The sequence below is a fragment of the Parus major genome, chromosome 4 (assembly GCF_001522545.3).
Source record: "Parus major isolate Abel chromosome 4, Parus_major1.1, whole genome shotgun sequence".
Taxonomy (NCBI): Eukaryota; Metazoa; Chordata; class Aves; order Passeriformes; family Paridae; genus Parus; species Parus major.
Window position 1 is genome coordinate 43313770 of NC_031771.1, and position 21034 is coordinate 43334803.

Below are 21034 nucleotides of genomic sequence, written 5' to 3' on the forward strand. Positions count from 1 at the left end.
TACTGAGGTTTGGCTAAAAAGTTCAAAGGTTTTTTAGTAGCTGTTTAAACTCTGTGTCCAGAAACCCATGATAGACTAAACTGAGGATATTAAAGTAGAATCATACATTGTTCTGCTTGTAGGGGTATTTTTATCTTTAAACTTCTCTCTTCAGAAAGTAACTGAGTAGGAAAAAAGGAAAGAGGAATCTAAAACTTAGAAATAACCTAGCAGAAGTGCATAGATGGGAAAGATTTTGTATTATTTTTCTCTTTTTACATTCTTAAATAATGATTAAAAAACCCTTGAAAGAGTACTTCAAGTTACAATTCTTATTCCACAGGAAAAATAAAAAGTGTATCACTAATTCTGAAAGAACTACCTAAAAAAAACTATGGGCAACCCCCAAGTTTCACAAATATGGCAAAAGGTGACCAAAAGGAAAGTGTTTTCACTGTTAGAAGTTTTCCTAGTATCTATCACTGTAGTATTATTAAAAAGTTTTTTTGAATAATTTTTACTTATATATTTATTTTTAATATATAGTTTATGCCTATCTTTTATGGTCACATTATCCCTAAAGACATTATTGTAACTGGAAAACTGGAGTGCTCATCTTGGAGAAGACAAGGAAAACAAGAACATAATGTGTTTAATCAAGGAGGGGAAAGGATGGCAGGACAGGACCTGGGAAGTCCTTGGTATTGGTTCTGTATTACTTGAAGCAAAGCTGTAGGACTTCACTATCTAAAATGTGGTAAAGGATGTGAATTATGCTACCACTGAACACAGAAACTTTCTGAAGCACACTGAAGCTGAAGTTCAGCATCACTAAAAGTCAATCTTGGTGTGCCAAACTGGTGTCTTGCTGTAGATGCAAGTTTTTAAATTAAAAAGAAAAAGTATGCACTGCACTTCTTATTCTGAAAACCTGAAGTGAGGAAGTGCTGTGTTCTTGGTTAACTTTAATTTAGATACTGTTTTTTTTAAACATATATTCTTGCACATTTGTAGTTTTTTTCTCAAGGCTTTGTATTTCTTTTCCGCTTGTTTACTTCTGCTGAGACTGCCTACCTAATTGTATTGAGAAAAATGATGTTAAGTCTTTGGGAATTGTTTGCAGTTTTAAGACTGAGGTTAGTAAAACTGACTGCCAGAAAGCAATTGTGAATATTGGATAGTTTTAGCTATTTGGGGATGGAGAGAGGTGACAGAGACCCACGAGGTGCAGCTATGCCATCCTGACATGATTAAAATGTCTTGGTGTTTTATGGTGGTGTTAATATGTGACCACACAAACTTAAATACCATATCCTGAGGGAAAAAGATGAGCGATGAGCTCTGGATGTGAAACTCACATTTCCAGGTCACTGGCCAAGAGTGTAGCTTGGCAGAGGCCAGAGCTTGTTATCGTTTCGTGGTTTGCATTTGGTCTCCTTCCAGATGTCAGGCCTGGAGTGCTCCCTGCCTTGAGGCCCTAACCCCTGACTGAGCTGCTCGGTCCCACTGTGGCTAAACTGCATCTCTGCTTCTGTTGCCCCCAGAAGCTGGTCAGTTGTTCATCTCATCTGTGTTTTATTGCTGGAGAGTGATTGATGAAGTAATGTTTTATTAGAATAGATACAGAATTTGCCTGTATGACCTCAAAATACTGAGGAAGCTTGAGCTCCAAAACCTCGATCAGAGAGTCTAAGATTTCCAGGGTTAAGTGGGAATAACTCGGCAACTGTTTTGTTAATAGAATACCTGAGCAAGAATGAAGGAGATATTGCCCCATTTTAAAAATAATGCTGCCAATATATTTATATAAAGCAACTTGAGAGATGGCAGCATTGACTACCTGTCTGTACTAATTCCGGTTGGAAACCTAAGTGACCTATTTTTTTTTTTTTTTATCATGTAGCAGGAGTAAGGAGCCCTACAGATTATCAGACCATTATGTATTTTGTGATACCCTCTACAGGAAATTTCACCCTCTCTTCCTAAAGAGGGATGAACATTGGAGAGTTTTTAAAGCAGAAACTTAATAATTTCTTATATTTTTTCATTTATATTCCTCATTCTTACATTTGTCATGAACTGTGTAGTCTTCTAAATACCATGCAAATACTGCTGTCATTATTGGCTAGCCATAGTTGGTGTCAGCACATGCAGATAGATACTTAGGTCCTTTTCAAGCCTCAGAACTTGGTAGTACTTGAATGACTGCAGATCTGAATGTAGCTATGACACACTTGTATCACCTCCTTACAAGCTGCTCTTTAAAATACGGATTTATGTATAAATATGTTTTTATCCCTGTCCATCAGCTTGTAGGCTGGCATATCTGTTACTTTGCCGATAGACTGTGGGTATTTTCCATGTCTTCCTACACAAATATGAAACCTACTATTTAATTTTTACCACACAACTGTGTAGGAAATACTGTTCCAACGTTGTATAAACCATGTACCAGATGTAAATGTGAGACCTTTTAACAGGGAAAGCAGATGTTACTTAAAATGTGAACTGAGGGGAGGAAAGTGCATGTGTCCACCCAGCAGGCAGGCCCTAGGATGGGGGTGCTCAAGGTGTCTGTCCAGTAAAAAGACACCACGGTGCTTGTGTTAAGCTATTACATCTGTAATATATGGTCATGGTATGGGAGCCAAGAATGCCAGGTGTAACATTCTCCACGTGTCCTGGGCTCCTTTTCAGTTGGCAGCAGATTTTGGAGCAGTGTTCTTGGAGTTGTCACTGTTCAGTGTGCCCGTCCTGTCCCACTTGTGTGCGTCATTACATGGTTCTTTGTCTCCAGATCTGGGTGTGTTGTGGAAGTGCAGGGAGATCTGCGTACCCACTCAGCCAGGTGTTGTTCATGCGAGCCATGCTGAAAGCCCCACGTTCCCTGGTGCCCCCACAGCCAGAACTTGCCATTCATACCAGTCTCAGCCTCTCAGTTAAAATTCTCTGCAATGATTTTTGGAGCTTAAAAGAATGTATTGAAACCAGACAAAGGTTCCTACTGTGGAAAGAGCAAACTACTTTTTGAAGTAAATTAGAATCAGATAAAAATAAAAGTTGAGGAAGGTTGGTGAAAAACAGGGTTGTTTTTTTTTTTCCTTATGATACCAATACACACAGCTCAAATCTTTTAAATGACCAATTTAGCCATGTATTATGGAGTTCCATGGAGGACAAGCATATGACAACCTATTTTTATTTCAGATGTAACTAGTCTCCTCCCATGAAACTGACAAAGAAGCTGTTAGCTCTGAAACCTTGGTGTGTTTATGGTGGCTAAGAATAACTGCATGGCACTTGTATTGTCTTCTTATAGAAGTCCAATTTGAGTGCTGGCTATGTGCTTGCTGGGTGGGATTTTTTCTGCCAGGTTTGTGCTATGCCCTTGCACTTTGTGTGAGGACTTAAAGCCCTGAAGGCTGTCATCTGTTTCCCTAAGGAATTGCACAACTTGGGATTCTTCCTAATTTAGTTGACTTTTATTTGCAGTAAGCATAGATAAATTTAGCCAGAAAGTCTGATTAGAAATACAAGCATCTCATGCTTATTCTTTTAAAAAAAGAGTTGCTAACAAGGGTCTGATGTGAATTCAGCACTACCTTTTGCTGTTAAAGACTTAAAAAGCACCGAGGAACCTCAAAAAACAATACCCACACTAACTCACACATGCAAAGCAAATTTGGATAAGTGTCCTAGTGAACAATCCTAAATTTTCTGTATATTTGTTAATTTTTGTATTCATCAGACTTTTTTTCTGAAGAAAATAGATATCCCAGACTACCAATAAATTAAGCAGCTAACACTGCTGTTTTCTGTAGAATTTGATGAATTGGAAGGACTTGGCTCAGAAGACCACATTTGATAAACAGAAAAAACCAACAACTAAATACACCTAATTTAGTAACATGACTTACAACAGCATTATAAGATATGTGCATGCCTTAACAAGGAAATTCATGTTGTAGTTGAAAAAGTCAATCTCTCCTATGTACTAACAACTCCTCAGTAATAGCTAAATTGAAACCCATTGGAATTGAATTTTCAGAAGAGCTGATTCCTTGAGTGGAGGACAGAAAATTTTATTCAGGGAAATTATCAGGTTTTGATTTTGGTTTTGTTTTTTTAGTTAATTTAGGTAGTTACCTGGATTGGGGGGGGGGGGGGGGGGGAAGTGTGTTTTTTTTATTTCTCAGCAAAATTACTGTAAGAATATGCTTTTGAAAATGTTGGTTTCACTTTTTCTGTTTTTCTGCTTGTGACATGTTTGTGTTAAATGTAGCAGATTGAGTTAGTCTAGTTTATTTTCCTTCTCAGCTCATATGTTCATATGGAGGATTACCAGGCAGAACTGACAGAATCAGAGCACAGAACAGTTGCTCTTTTCTGAAATTGATATTTAATGCATGAGACATTTTCTATCACTGATTTGTGTATGCTTGAGAGTATTGCAGTGCTCGATTGTATTTGTTTATTCTCTTCTTTGCTTTTTTAATCCTTGTGTATATATACCTAACACTTCAATTTTCAAAACATACCTTGGCGTCAGAAATACTATTACAATATTTCTGAGCACTTCACTAGATAGTTATTTACAAAGACCTGAATGTGCTCTGTAAGTGGACCCAGTCTGGCCTAATGTATTGTTTTTGGGGTTTTTTTTTGCTTTCTTGGTTTTAATGATACATTATTTGAAGTTCTTGGTTACTTTATACCTGATGTTCCAGAGTTGTTTTCTGAAATAATGTTTTAGAGCAAAACTGCCAGCATTCATTATATTCTTGCATTTACTCAGGAAAGGTATCAATTTGACATTAATGAGGATAATTGAGGATAATGAGCATAATGCGGAAAAGTATTTTCCTCTTTGAACTGGGAGCTGGAATTGCCCTTTTCTCACAAAGAAAGAATAAGGAGGCAGCAAAGAGAAAGAAGGTTAAACAAACTACCTTGGGTTGTCCTCTGCGAGAGACCTCTTTGCAAAAGCTGCTGGCTTCTGACACAATCTATTTGGAAATAAGATTAAGCATAAATTCGTTGAGCATTTTGACATTGTTTTTTCTTCAAGTACAGTGGACCAATAGAGTTTTTTATATCCTTAAGTCTGCAAACTGAGGACGTAAAGTTTTGTTTTTCTAGAGAACTGTGGATTAGGAAAGATGAGATAAGGTATTTAAGTTTCTGTTTGCTGGTTAACAAAGGCATGCCTGTGTCGCTTTGACCTTGTTACAGGATGCATTTTTTGTGTGTGGTGTATATGTATCATTTAATACATTGAAAGGAAATGAAACATCATCACAGGTGATACGTTTGCAGTGACAACTTCAGAGTGAAGTCTGTGCGCCCTCTATTTATATGTATTCTTTTGCTGCTACATCCTTGCCTAAATTTTAGATTTTAAATGCTACTTCTTGAAACTTTAGATCCAGTTTGTGTTTTTCTTTCTCTTTGTGTAGTTAGCATACTATGGAAATTAATTCTTTATTTAAAGTAGGTTTGCTGTCATCATTGCTGTGGAAATGTGTGCTTCCTTAACTTACAGAACAGTCTATAAGGAAATCTGGAATAAACACTGGCGAATAAAATTCTCTTTCCTTCTCTTCCTAGTCTTTCACTCCCGGCCTGACTAGTGTATTTTTCTTTCCACTGCTGCCTTTGCCTCCTTTCTGATTTTTAGTTTAACGTCACTTAGCCAAGCATTAAGAAAATTTTATTGCTTTTGTTAGCTTATGCTTAACACAGGATTCAGAGCATCAGTGTATTTCCAGCCTGATGCAGCCTTCCATTTGATGGCAAAAATGGCTTTCTCTCTTAGCTGTAAATGTTCTGTTCTCTGCCCCACTTCCCTTACCCCATGGGCTGAGCAGGACACATTTTCTGTGCCAATCAGAAAGGTCATGAGTGCATGCAAATTTACCAGCGTGCCCTTCCCTGTTGTTTGACAAGTTCACCATCAGTATGTGGTTCTCAAATGGCATCCATTGGCCAGGAGAGGGAATGATGAGAAACCAAACTGCCTGCCCTCAGCAAGCTTAAATTTGCTCTGTAGGAATCTGCATTCCCTCTTGGAAACTTCTTCTAAATAATAAAAAAACTCCAGGAGATAGAACTGAAGGAGAAATAATGCTAATGAGTTATGGCCTCTCAGCTATTACATGAATGCACATACAATCTAAAAGGATGGTAACTGACTAGTATTGTGTTGTATAGTATAGTATATAGACTATTGTATAGTATTGTGATGACCCTGAACTTATAGGCATGAAAAGCAGGGAATACTACTGGCTCAGACTTAGTGGGGCTCACTTTACATTTTCCAAAGTGCAGGTGGATTAGAAGAGCTAACAGAGCAAGCCAGTGTTATGCAATTCTGTCTTTGCTTTCCATATTCAGTTGGAAGTTGATGTCTTTATTCCTGTTAAAGAAATAAAGTTAAATAAAAAATAAGCATCAGATATTGCCCTTTAAAATTAATACTGTAAGCTTTTTTTTTTTTTTTTTTTTTTTTTTTTTTTTTTTTTTTTTTTTTTGCGAGACCTACTGGAATAGAATTGCTTCTGTGTTTGCATTGTTAATGAAAGTATGAACTGCAATGCTGAAAAAGCCTAATGGTAAGGAGGATAGGAAGTAAAGAAACAAGTTTAGTCTTTTTTTTTTTTTTTATACATACATGGTTATTCTTTTGAGGGAACCCAAAATTTGTGGATGAGTGAATGTTTGTAGTTCTATACGCTCATTTGTTAAAGTTCAGTATTTTGAAGGAAGCTGAGATACCAGGGTGGATACCTACATTCTTTGCTTGTACTGTGCAAAGTAGTTTGACAGTAGTTTGACAGTTAAGGGCATGTTAATCTTCACAATTAAGGAAAGGAGATTGTAGGTAGCAGGTGCTTGGGGTGGTATTGTTTCTATGAGAAATTCTCTGAGAAGTTTGCAACTTGATTACAGAACTGTTTTCGAGCAGAAATCCATGTATTAAAGTCTAACTTACTTTATTTTTATGTGCAGCTTAAAATTGAATTGAAGGCTACAGTTGTATGAAATGTCAGGACAGTAAGAGCATATGTAAAAACTACTGCTGGGAATTTAACTTACAGCCCTGAACCTTTACATTCCTGCCATTATCCTGCTTCCAAATGTGATGGATTATGTTTAGATTATGGACAGAAGAGACTTATGCTTTACATTCTTTGAAGCTAATCTTGCATGAGAGCAGCTTTCTGACAGTGAGACAAAGCATGTTAAATAAATTAGTGTTTGGAAGTATGCTGTTAATTAAATCTTGCTTCTTTCTAAGTAAGGCTTTCTGTGAAATTCAAAATATTATTTTCATATTATCTATTTTGATAATAAATTTATAATAATAAATTTAAATAATAATGATGAATAAATAATAAATATATAATAATAAATTTATTTTAATAAAAATATTATTTATTTTTAATTCAAAAATACTATTTTGAATTAAAGTATTTTATCTGATGAGGTTTGCTATTCTGGCAGTTGTTCTAGGAAAAGAATTACATAAACTGTATTTTTTTATGATCTGACACTTTAATGGCCAGGATATCCTGGTGGCATGCCGTAATCAAGAGTGACTGGGCAGGACTTGAGACAATTGAGTTCAAACTGATTTCCTCTTCCCCCTCCAGTTTTTGTGTTCTATCACATTGTTTTCCACTGTGCATGGTTTGCTTTTTTGGCATCTTGTGCAATCAGAATTTTTTATTTTTTAATTTTTCTTTTTTCCTGTCTGATAATAATCTACATGCATAGTCTACCATACAAGGCTCTGTAAAGTGAGTCACAAAATTATTGCTTGTTGCATATGTGTGTAGAAATTTCAGCCAGTATTTCCCATCTATTTCTAGCTGTTGTGTTGTTGAGGATTTTAAAAAATGTATGCAAAATTTATCTTATATTCATCATCGTGATTTTTAAAAAAGTTACTACTTAATTTTAAATTTCTTGTTTGCCATGGTAGTTGCTTGTGCCATAGATGGAACATTCTGTCCTGCTGTCAGACACTACATTAGAATTACACAGCACTAGAGATCACATGATCTTCAGCAGTATCTTTGGAGCTGTAACTTTTAGCACCCTTTGATGCTGTCAAATCCAACATTCTTAGTGGACAGCGGGAGCCCAGGAACAGCTAACAATCTATTTCTGACTACTGCCCTGGGTATCCTCACACTATGCCAAATGTCAGGTCTGATCTCTTTTTCAACCATTAAATTTCTTAATAAAAGTATTTTTGTTTTCTGCTCCAGTAAATAAAAATGCTTATCCATCTGATTAGGTGATTGTGCATTATGTACATGGCTGTGGTTTGTCCTGTTGAGTCACAGTTCTGTAGAGAAGCAGGTGCTCTTCATACACTATGAAGATAGAGGTTTAGAAAGAATGTTTAGTGGAATTGCTATTTCTCACCTATGTATAAGAGGAGTGACTGCCACAGTCCATAATGGCAAAGTCAGTAGGATTTACTTGGAGAAATTCATTGCCCAGTTTTCTCACGTGTGTGAGTTTACACAAAATAAGTATTTAAAAATAATTTTCCTGATTTTATCTCTAGTCCATTTTATCTTTCTATCTGTTCTAGAGAAACAGATTTCTTTTCAGGAAAGAAATCCTATACCTATTTTACTTTTGACTTTTCAAAGTAGGGAAGAGACTATAAGAGATGAAGTCCCATATAGGAATTGAAATATTTGCTGGTTAGAGTTTGCTCAGCCATTAAAGCAGCTAGACAAGAAGAATATCTTGTTCTCTTCGTAATGCTTCCTCAAAGAGCATCTGAATATTAGTACAAAGAAGGGGAAAAGGAGAAATGTGGCTGAGAATACAGCAAAAAGTCTCCAGAGGATTATAGTAATGGTGAGTTTAGAAGGGGAAAAAGACCTTTCAAGGACTTTTTTGTGTTTGACACATGGGAAATTCCCCTCCTACATCCCAGACAATGGTTATAGGTGTGGAAAAGATGCTGGAGAAATTTTCTTCTAAACTGAAATAGTCATGTTTTGTGTGGTTTGAGTATTTCTTAATGACAAAAACATCGCTTTTAACTTTGATGCAATATTACTTCTCTTTTGCTTTTTCTCATGTGGGAGACTGTTCAATTGCATTTCTAGAAATTTATGCCAAATGAAAATGTAAAAATCACATTTTGAGAACAAAAGTGCCAGAGATATTAACATCAGTAGAGAAGAAGACTACTGAATCTCTGGAAGGACTAAATTACTAAGTTATAAGGTAAAAGCTTGAAATTTGAGGATAATCTGTAGCAGCACGTCTTTTAAGGGATTATAATCTGGCCCAGATATCTAGAAAACCAGATATTACCAGACAAGGTTTTATGCCTTAGAATTTCTGCTATGTGTTGGCAAGTAATGTTTCTATTACCGTTCTTACCTGTGTTTTCAGAGGCTTTGAGAGCAGAAAACAAGTTCATGAGAGTAACTGTAACTAGACAAATTTACAGCTGCTCTCTCAGTTGAGTCAACTTTCCCTAAAGGAAGGGTATTCATATTTGCTGGAGGTAAAAAAAATTAACCTTTATGATAAAACTTAGAAGATTTCTGTGAAGATTTTGTTCTGTGGGGATGTTTTTCATCAAATGAAAGCTCAGCTGTCATAGCACCAATTCCCATAATAAACTCAAAAATGCTTCCTGTATTCTCTCCCAGGCTATCCTTCATGTTACAACCATATGGTAAATGGACTACTTGCTGAAATTAATTTATCTTCTGTTTATTGCTGCAACATTCATTTATGTTTCTTTGTCCCAGAGTTTGGCTGAAATTTAACATATCTGAAACTCCTTAGATAAGTTGTTAATAGGGAAGTGTTTCGCTGCAGAAGTAAAATGTAAGTTCCAATTTAGACGTGGAGGGGAAGTTATCAATACACATAAAACTTCCTCTCACTGAAAGGTTTGACTTGGCTTTACAAACTTTACACTGAATGAAACCACTTGTCTGCCTGTTTCTATTTCACGGGTAGGTAATCCATTCGTCTTATCATGGGGCATATCATAAATGCATTATAGAAGTATGAGCTACTACTTCTGTTTTAATTATTGACATAAAAGTCAATTAAAACCAGTAAAGAATTGACAGAAATGAGGTAAGAATTTGCACTCTGGGCTTAGTCCGTGTCTCTGTTAATGAGATAATAGTTCTTCATTTGTGTAATTGGACACATGTATGAAGCCAAAATCTTCATTAAACATCTTCCAGAGAAAATTAACTGTATACTGCCAACACAGAGAAAGAAGAGAGAATTCCATAGCTGGTGTTGCTGGATGAATTAGTTGTGTAGTCTGTACCGAAAATAATAGGAAAATTGTGCATCAAGAACTATGTATCCAGACTAAGCTATGAGAAATAGGGGAGAAAGAGCAGGTTTGTTTTCTTGATCATGTATATTCTAATGTACTCAAATTGATTTCGGTTTCTACTGCTGTGTTTCTATTTGTGGTGTTGCCAATCAGTTAATGTGTATTATGTAAAGCAAAGGAATATCTAGATATCACACTTTAGTAAAAAGTGTGGTCAGTGGCCCTTAATAGGTACTTAATTTCACTGTCAAAGACTATGAATTTTGTCCTCATTATTTAGATTCTCTTGTAAAGTGTCATTGCTCTGGTGTCAGGAGGCTGCTCTGCCTCTCCCTTGGCATTGACTGCTTCATACCAGTATCAAGATGATTATTCATTTTAGGTTTTTTAAGGGCCTATTAAGAATTCCTCAGAAAAGGGCATCTAGCAGAAACTTGGTTTCTTGGTCCATCTAAACATATTATTGAGGATAATTTACACAACTAAGAAAATCAGAATAGCATTTGTATAAAACCGGATGTGCTTAAAATAAGTATATATTTTATGGGTTTGCAACTTTTTTCTCTTATTGTACCTGGTAGCACAGTTTAAGATTAGTACCATCTTGCTGGTAAATAAATGTTAGTGAAATAAATGAGAAAATCAGGGTAAATGAAGTATAATGCAGAAGTGTCTGCTAATTCTGCAGACTGCTGAGTCCAGCACTTGTGTGACGCTGGTGATCCAAGGAACCAGCCACGTGTGCCACAGTATTGGCTGTGCATGACATCAGCAGAGATTCAGTACAGCTGGAGCAAGTAAGGCAGGGATAAATCCAGCTTGCAGACAGGCTTCATGCACTATCAATAGTGCTGCATGGTTTGAACAAAAAACGGTGAAGTAGACCTGGTTGTCTGCTTTGCTGTCACATACTTCAGCAGCCCAGGTAAACTACATCCTGCCATCGCTATTGTGAAAGCAAATCCAAGAGATTTAAGTGAAGAATGGCTCTTTCTTTGTACTTACTTCTAGGTTGGAGGCTAAGATTTGGAATGGACACCTGTTATTAGAGCAGTGTATGTTGAATTTTGTTTTGTTCATAAAGCTGTTCACCGTTCCTTTCATTCAAGTCATAAGACTTTCTTTCCACTGGTAGGAGCAAGGAGACTTTGGAAACAGTAGAAACCTGATGATCAACAGGAATTTTAGAATTGTGAAGTTATGATAAATTTATTGAAGAAGTTGCTCTGAAAAGCAGGGTTCTGATCAGGGACATGAGAAACTTAGGTTTAACATTTGGCCCCTATTCATAATTTGTTGGGATGATTCTGGATAGATTGCCATCTCTTTTGAGCATTGACATCCTTTTTAGGAAAAAAAAATATTGTTTTAGTAAAATAGCTAAAGATTTGTTGTTATGAAACACTCTAACAATTACTGCAGACAAGTTTCCATGTATATTAATACCATTTCTGTGAGGCAGGATGTTCTAGATGTTATCAGAGTAGAAGGCAAGGAGCTTAATTAAAATTCCTTTAAATAACCACACATATTTTTAGTCTTTGGAAATTTTGGTATTGTCAGTTGGACATGCAAGCCCTATTCTGCAACAAGTGTCACGGGAAGTACAAAGTACCTGTGAAAGTGCATGCGCTGCAAGAAAAGCCAGTAAAAAGCTTAATTGCTAAATGTGAGCCATGTAAAATTATCTACTACTTTAGCAATTAATTAAAAATAGCAGCCAAGAATATAATCTGCTTGATGAAAACTGTGGAGGCCCCTCAAGATTGTGTTCAGCATGCTTATTTTGTAGTTGGGTACCTTATTTTAGAAAGCTGTAAAGTAATGTGTTTTCAGGTATCTGGAAAGAGGGGAGGTACCTGGTGTCAATCCAACCATTCCAACTTCCTGAGACACAGCGGCAACTGAACACAAATTTCAGTTAAAGCAAAAACCACTTAAAAAGCACATATGAAGTGCCAACACTTGGCTAGGTGTAAAGTAGTACAAAAAAAAAAGTCTGAAAGCTAAAAATCGTTTTATATTAGCCACAACAACTGTCACTGGCTCTGGGGTGCATTTGTTACCTTTCAGTACCTGCTTTGCATGTTTGAACCCTGAATAGTCTCATTGGTAAATAGGATGCTACTTTATATCCTCAAATGCTCGATGCATTTGGGCTATGCAGACAGAAACAGGATGATAAAATAGTAGCATTCTTTACTATCAACTTGGGTATTAAGCAACTTTTCCTAGTTCTAGACACTTGTGTTTAACATGAAACAACTTTTGTTTCTCATTTAGCATACATCAGGGCGTGTTGCCTTTTGACCTAGGAGTGTGTTGTCTGTCTAATTATCCTTTGTATTGTTTTACTGTTCCTTGCAACTATCCAAACAATTTGGTGTGGCCTTAGCAACCAAACAATACTGTTTAACAAAGATTTCCTTACTGCATTGCTCCCAGATTTCCCACGTAGCAGTAGCTCACATCAGAGCAAACAAACAGGATATTGTTTCAAGTGAATAATGTTCACTGTTTTCAAGCAATTTATGAAAGTAGTTTTTTTTAGTTTTGAACTGTTGCAAGTTGTGTTGTTTCTGGTCCAGATCTCATCTGAAGTTCTGTAGAATGCTTCATGTTTTGAAGCTTCCAAACTCTGGCAGCTAAAAGTAAAGAATGGCTTATGCTTTTATGGCTAAGAATAGCAGAAAAAAATTACTTAATCCTGTCCTGCAATGACATTTGTTTTCCATTAAGCATATTTAAAATCCATATAGATCCTTCCTACAAATGTTATTGATTGCAAATTCATGAGTAAATGAATCCCACTGAACATAATTATACCAGATAATAATGTTGTTTGACTTAGTTAAGAAATCTGAGAATAATTTTGACTTTTCTTTAACAAACTTGTATATTTTCTTATTAAGCAGTTGAGCTGCTCCTCCGTTTTTCCTCCTACATGTTTGTTTTTTGTGTGTATTTAACTAAATTACAGGTTTTACAAAGCAGATAAAACCACGAACATTGTCGTATGCTAGACAAGAGCCTTGATGCTTATGTCAACCATTAATGGCGTCATGAATTAGAGTTCTCAGCAAGTTCATAGATGAAAGTAGATCCTAGTAATTTTTCTCCCTTTTACATGCTTAACATTTTAGCAAAACTATGGTAATTGTAATACTCTCACGGTAGTATTTGTAATTGTTTCAATTTGACGGTTTTCCCTTGGATTTTTGGGGGGTATGTTCATTGCCACCTGGAGAGCTTGTGCATGTGAACACAGAGATTAGTAACATGAATGGCTATAGGATAGCCTTGACTCTCCTTTGCTGCAGAAAGAGTTAAAAGGCAGGCAGTGATTGACTCTGAGCATTGACACACACTTGTGTGTTTTGTGTGCCTTGAGCAAGTGATTGTGTCAGAATTAACCTGGGAAAAAAATAATATGCATGCTGCTTTTCCAGTTCAGTTCTTTGCACAGCTGATTCTATTGTGTTTGCTTGCATGGGAGGGGAAAGAGCTGGCTGGAAGGGATCGCATCCCTTGACAGTACTGCAGCATGTGCCATCCAAAGGGGGCTGTGTGAAACTATAGCCAGAGAGTGGGGTCCTTGGTAATGCTGGTGGATATAAGGCTGTCCTGGCACCACATTTCCTTGGCTGCATGGTCATGACCTCTGCCTTGTACTGAAATTTCTGCAGCACTTAACAGGAGTCAGTCTGGTTGTAGTCCTGTTGCTTCTTTTTTTCTTGTTAGCATTACATTTTTACCCAATTAATCCATTTCCTATAGTTTAGCTTGAACCTGAGGAGGGAATTTACCTAGGTTTAGATCAGTATAGACAGCCTTGGGGTTTCATCCTTAGTGAGGGAAGCTGTTCTATAGCTTTGAAAGTTAACACTCTAAGGTGGTCCCTTACTTAGGATTGAGTTGCTAACATGAAGTAAAGATAGCAGTTCAAAGATGATCAGCTCTCAATGTTTCCTGATTCTTAAGTGACAGGGGCTTTTTCAATGTGATCGTTTAAAATCTGAAGACAGAAATGTGTTATGTAAACACACTATTAAGAATTGTCTACATAAGGCACATCTAAATATAGTTTGGGGTTAAGGAGCACAGTGGTCTTTCTTAGTTTCCCTAGAGAGAAAAAAGAGGTGGTTGAGTACCAGCTCCTCACTCTTCAGGAGTAGGAACTGGACCAGACCTCTGGCATGTTTGCTTCAGTCCAGATCATGCAACAGTTGTCGCATACCTAGTAGGCAAGTCTAGAATGAGCTGAAGCTGCTGCTTTGCTGAATTTCTTCTGACAAAACACAAGTAACGATATTCAAAAGGAGTTTTAAATGCTCTCATTTCTTTCCAGCCTCTTAGTGTCAATATGTCTTTTAAAATAAGACAGTCCAGCTTGTCTGTTGATTAGAATGAAGCTTTAGCTTTCTTAGAAATGCTCATATTTAGGATAAAAGCAACTGCATATATTAGAAATATGTGGTATCTGTTAAGGGTCCTTAGCTGCTAAGGACCATAGACATAAAATTTCTATTTTGTTTATCTGATGGAGATGAAAGGAAAGTTGCTCAAAATCTTGATGTTGCAGCGTTCTTCTTTTTTACCTATCTGATGCTTGGTATCTCTATTTGTTACCTTCAATGGGTAGGAAGGATGTATTTATTCCTTCTTTCACCTTTTCTTAAACCTCTGTGCTATTGTTCTTGACACAGTCTCTCTCATTTTCTGGGCTGCCTTTGGAAACACCAGGGCTTAAGGATGACAAGAGTACAGATGCTGGAGAGCATAGGCATTGTAAAGACATGAAATATTTTTTGAAGTCCCTATAATGTTTATGTTTCTGTACTGAAGGATGAGCCAGTCATCAGATGTGGGATGAGAAAGAGTTTTAGGTTGTCACCTTGCTTTTGCAGCCTGCACTTTGTTCTGTTTCTTAATGTTTTTGTGTACTTATATCTAGTGAGCTTCTGCCATAGGGATCTAGGTATTGCAGTGTCTGCAATGTGCCATTGACTCTGCTGTGTGGGATATGCTGTTCTCTGTCCTTTAAGGCCTCTGTTACTGAAATCAAAGTGCTGGATTGAAGCGTTAGAGGATGTTTAGAAATCTTTCATGACATGCAGTGTGTGCCTGTTGTTCTGGTGTTACCCTGGGTTCCTGGGAACTGAGTTTTGTGACCTTGTGCAAGTCTTTCCAGCCTCAAAGAAAGGATACTGCAATTTATGTACAGGAAAAAATATGCATTATTCCATCTAAACAGCAAGTTTGTACAATAGCACAGAGATTAAAAACAAGTCATGTGTAGTATTCCCAACCTTATGCAAGGTAACTTTCCTTTTGGATTAGAAGCTAATGTAGCTGGGGGCATTCAGTTTTCACTCCTGCAGAATTGCTCACTTCATTAGTGCATTTGATAAATGATAAATGTCAATGGAAGTTGTGGGAGTCTGTTATATTACCTAAAATGAAACTTTTGGAATTGATAGAAGATATCATGCATGAATCGCCAAGACTTAACTTGAGAAGATGTGATCTTCTCAAAAGTTTGATCTCCATATTTGGTCTCATATTTTTTCGTAAATGAGTTGAAAAAAAACATTTGAGTAAAAGTTGTGGGTAATATTTAGCTAATAGTGTTTGCACATGTAAAAACTGAGAACATGTAAAAAAATTTTTAGGTTCTGTAAAATAAACCAAATTAATTTCCTCACACTTTACCTGCAAAAAGCCTTAAAAAAGCTTACCTAAACAAGCCATGAAATGTAGCAGAATAAAACAAATGGGAATTAGGGTCCCTGGTGACTGTCTTAAGGAAAATAAAATCTTAATATCAATAGGTAAGAATTGTTAATATTAATTCCTAATATCAACTGAAAAATAACATCTGCATTCATGGAATATGCTAGGGAAATATTAGACCTCCCTTGGTACATCTGGGTCATCATTAAGAGGTGTCAACTGTTATTTTGATATATAGTGTGCAAGACAAAAATTGTTATTTATCACCATTTTTTTGTATATTAAACCTCTGTGTGTGATTTTTCAAACATGATTTTCAGTACTGCAGTTCACATTGCTGGCAGCTTTCACAATAAAAAAATGTTTTGGAGTGCTAAGTGAGAAAAATAAAATTAAAGGTGAATAACTACATATAAAGTTTGTATGTGACAATTTCAGTATAAAAGAAAAACATTAACTCTTAGAAAATGAGACTGATATATACAGTGTTATTTGTATTGATTAAAAAATATTTAATACAAGGAACAAGTTTTTAATGTGGGACTAAGAAGATGAGTTAGCATGCTATGTCTAAAAACGGTTTGCATTCTTGTTAGGAAAATCAGCTAACTGACAAAAACCACCAAGGAAGAATTTCTCTTGAAGGTATTTGGACACCAAATAGAAATGTGAACTTCATGGATGATCTATAAAATAAAATCAAGCAATGCTTCCCATAATATAGGGGGATATATTCAACCTTTCCATTCAGCCTTCTGATTTTTAGTCATACTTGAACTGTATGGTACTGTATGTTAATCATGGTCATGGTGTAGAGCATTTTGTCAGTAACAGAAGTGACCTACATTGTAAACCCTTGTGCAACTTACAAGTAGAAATTCCAACCTAGTTAAAACAAGCACATTCTTGTATGTTACAGCTACTTGTTTCTTTCTGGTTTAGAGAGTTTACTGTGTGAAAATGTGCGTGTGATGAATGGGAAACTACAAAGTGACTAGCACTGTGTTTACAAGCTCTGCTTTATAGCTCTGTGTTTTTCTTGGTTTTTTTTCCTATAGCCTCCGCACCACCCAGCAGAGTAAATAAACGTAGAGTTTCTCCAAGTGTTGTTTCCACCTGGGAAAAGAGAGGCATCATCATGTCTAACATTACTATTGACCCAGATGTGAAACCGGGCGAGTATGTCATCAAAAGCCTCTTTGCTGAATTTGCTGTTCAAGCTGAAAAGAAAATTGAACTTGTAATGGCTGAACCTTTGGTGAGTCCTTTTTTTTTCATAGTATCTCTCAAAACGGTCTTGTTTTTTCTGAAATGGGCTGATTTATCATATGTATGGTTACTGAAAAAAGCATTCCCATATACTGTTGACTTTTCAAAGGGATTACTTCAGGAATAAGTAGACTTTTGCAAACAGGATTGCTGCCTGATTTATTGACTTGTGTCAAAACTGTTACCTAGTAGTTACTGGAAACAAGACCTCTTAGTGTATCCCTAAGGTCTAAGTTACAAAAGGAAATGGGAACAAAAAATGTTCCTTCATTAATACTGTGAAGTGTGTTTCCTGTCAGTGTTTCTTTGAAGTAATACTTGGACACTATACTTTCAAGAAAACATGCGTTTGGTTTGTTTTCTGAAGTAATGATACTAGCACCTGGAATAATATAGTAGTCCACATCTACTGCAGATTAGGCAAAAAGGCAAAACTCCATTGGTGATCCAGACCTTGTGGTCATGAAATAAATGGATTTATTTTAATTTGGAAATTTCTGGGAAAAAAAAACAAAACAAAAAGAAAACCACCCCAAAACCACAGCAAACAAAACAAACTTTTTTTTTAAAAAAAAAAAATCTGGAAATTCACTGGGCAGGTGAGATGCTGTGCCTTGCAGAAGATCAGCTCACAGAAAGCTTCTGTTGGCTTCTTGCCAACAACTTTGGCAACTGCTTGTCAAAGTGTTCATGTGCAGAAAGTGCATATGTGAGCATTTGAGCCTCAGTTTTGAAACTTCAGGAAAAATTTTCTTAGGAAGTAGTCCAAAAAACCAAAAAAACACGACTAAAACTATGTTGTGGATTATGGAATCATCTTTAACTACAACCCTTAATAGATAAAAGGCTGAGTAAAAGGCTGAGTAAAATGAAACTTTTCTTTATACCTATTCTTTATAGATATGTCTGTGTGCACCAATCAAGTTTACAACTTAAATATAAGTTATCTATTTGTTTTTAGACATCCAAAAAATCATGTATTCAAGAGGGGTTTATAAGAAAGCACAGGAACTTCATGGCAAAAGGGGCACACAAGTATGAAAGGATACCTGGCTAAAAATGAGAGCTGTAGTGGCAGTGATGCTATGGGTGGAAAGGCTGGTGGTTCTACTGTCCATCTGTGTGCTGTATGCTGCCCCTCCAGCCCTATTCACTGGCCAAACAGACAGGGAGGGTAATGCTTGGCCAGAGGGACAGACTGCCTGTAACTGAGGTGAGCTGAAGAGAGCTTTTCCTGCAGACACTACTAGTTTGGAGTCAAGTCTAACCAGAATAATGGTAGCAAGGTAAATATAATAGCTCTGGAGTTCACTTCTGCTGCAAAACCTGTCCCTAGACCAGATTAAATAAATCCTCTGTCATCAGTCCCAGGTTGTGTCTCCTTGCCATGCTGTTGACTGTTAATTAAACAAATGTTTTTAAATCTGTTAATCATACAAAATTGAAACACGTCACCAGATTAAAAATTAGAAACCCCATGAAACTAATTAAATAATTTGCTTTTCACAGAAGAGTGATTCCCAGCTCTGTTGCCTGGTGAGGTTTTATGGTGATTGCATGAAGTCTACCTTAGTCAAGATTTTTTACTGCTAAGAATCTTAAGTCAGTATTTTGTGTGTATACAGTATGAATAAAATTCTTTAGGATAAATTAATAAGAAATAACAAATATTACTGAAGTAGTCATCTATAAAGGTTTTGAACATTTTTGTCTGGTTTTTGGCTAAGCTGAATTCCTTTAAACAAAATGTATTTTAATGGAATTAAATGTAATTTATATGTATAGCCAGCATTCCTCATTTTATATTGGTGGCTGAGAAGGACTGTAAAGAAAATCAGCAAACTGAGAGGTGCCAGAAGCTGTGGAAAAGTGAAACAAACTGAGCCTGTATAACATAAAGAGGTAGACAGGAATCCTTAGGTGTCTCACTGAAAGGAAATACAAAAGTATTGAAGAAGCCTTATTTCTATATGTAGAATTTAAGTACTGAACATTCAGTTCTAGTGTATGAAATTTAAAAAGAAGGTTAAAAGGCTGGAAGAGCACCAGAAAAGCACTGCTTGTGATTGGATAAAAGGCTTTAATGGAAGAGTGGAAAGCCATTTATTATTTTAGTGTGATTTGATTTTGTGGAATGACTTGGCTACAAACAAAAATGTGGAGAATATATATAGGGTTACATAAATCTTTAATGAAGCTAGGCTGTAGGGTGAAGCTGTTTGAGAGACTTTAAAGCCAGACCAATCAAAATTAGGAGCTAGACACTTTTTAAAACTTGAACGTGCCAGTAGAGGAGCAAAAATTAATTAAGATAAAAATTTTTTAAAAAGTCACTGCAGATCAAGACAGCATCTGTGGGTGAGGGGTAGTATCATTTTTGCTAGATGTATGGATTACATTTAAAAGTAACTGACTTGTGATTTCAAAAATTAACTGAATTGTTTCCCTGGCTGTGAATTTTACCTACTTTCTTCTTACTAATTTAATTAAGAGTTCTCTGCTTCCAAAATTGCCATACCTCAGCATTTTCAAAGTTATAGACAGAGCTTATCAGCAAATGCTTAAAATAAATGACTAAATGAAAGCAGCATGTGTAATGACAGAAAGGAAGATCATCCTTTTAGTGAATAAATGAAATAAAACCATTTTTTTTAACCAGTTATGCTAAATCTTTTGCAGCAATATATAGTTTTAAAGGAAAAAAGAGCCCAAGAGTAGTCTTGTAGCTTAAAAAATACTTCTCAGCTGAGAAGGATGACACTGAGGAATGACACAGCCTTCCCCAAATGTGACATAAACCATACCAGTTAAAAATATTAGCGATAAACTCAATTATTTCGTATTTCATCAAGCTGCATGCAAATATGGATGATTAGAATTTAAGCAGAGAATTTAACATGGTGCCACCAAGTTGATAAGCTGCTAACCTACTAGACTGTAGTTGTCTCATGTGGAAGTCAAAACTAGCGAGAGTATTTAAACCTGTTACCAACAGAAGCAACTCTTTTGTGGAAATACTAAAAATGGCTCAGACTAGCAATGTACACTTTAGCAAGTGTTGCCTAGGTGCTTTCAAAAGTTTGTCTGAAGTAAAATTTAGCACAGTACTCTGCTTGCCTCTGGGGCAAGGATGCAGGCACTTCCCAGCCCTTGGGCTGCAGGAGGCAAGGCGGCATCCCTTGTCTGGTTTCTTCCCTGCGGCTTGGAGGACAGCCAGAAGTGCTCTAGTTTGCTTTGCACACCTGAGCCACCCTGCTGAGGTGTGCTAACCATCAGAGGAAGGTGCCAGGGAATTGTGGAGAGGAGCCAACGGGTGGTACCTTTTTCCATGGGTGCAGTTGTTTGCACAGCACATGCAAGTCCTGATCCCTGCTGCCTGCCATATGTTGACATTTCTCCTTTACACAATGGATGCAAACTGCTCTTTGCTTAATGCAATAGTGTTTTGTTTTTTCATTTCACTTGTAAAAGATAAATGTAGACCTATTATTTCCATCTCTCTCTGAACTTCAGGAAGCCAGGAAAATAAATCTTAAATTATGAATTCAGTTAGAGTTTCCAGACCTTTACTTTATGCTGTTGAATAGATTTTTTTAAAATCATGTGAGATGACTGAACCCATGACAAAGCAGAGGTAGAAGAAGACATTAAAAGAAAATAAATTTTAAAGCCATACAAATAATTCAAAGGTTTTGATAAACCTGTGATTGG

At 36.4% G+C, this 21034-nt stretch overlaps 1 protein-coding gene across 11 annotated transcripts in view; it reads left to right on the plus strand.

Moving 5' to 3' along the window:
* FRYL (FRY like transcription coactivator) overlaps positions 1-21034 on the plus strand; it is a 161955-nt gene that overhangs the window by 50561 nt on the left and 90360 nt on the right. For all 11 annotated transcript variants that reach the window (XM_015624289.3, XM_015624287.3, XM_015624280.3 and 8 more), the window contains one exon: positions 17113-17312. In XM_015624289.3, coding sequence (XP_015479775.1) covers positions 17193-17312 — 120 coding nt within the window. In that variant the 5' untranslated portion in view covers positions 17113-17192. The remainder of the gene's footprint in view (positions 1-17112; positions 17313-21034) is intronic.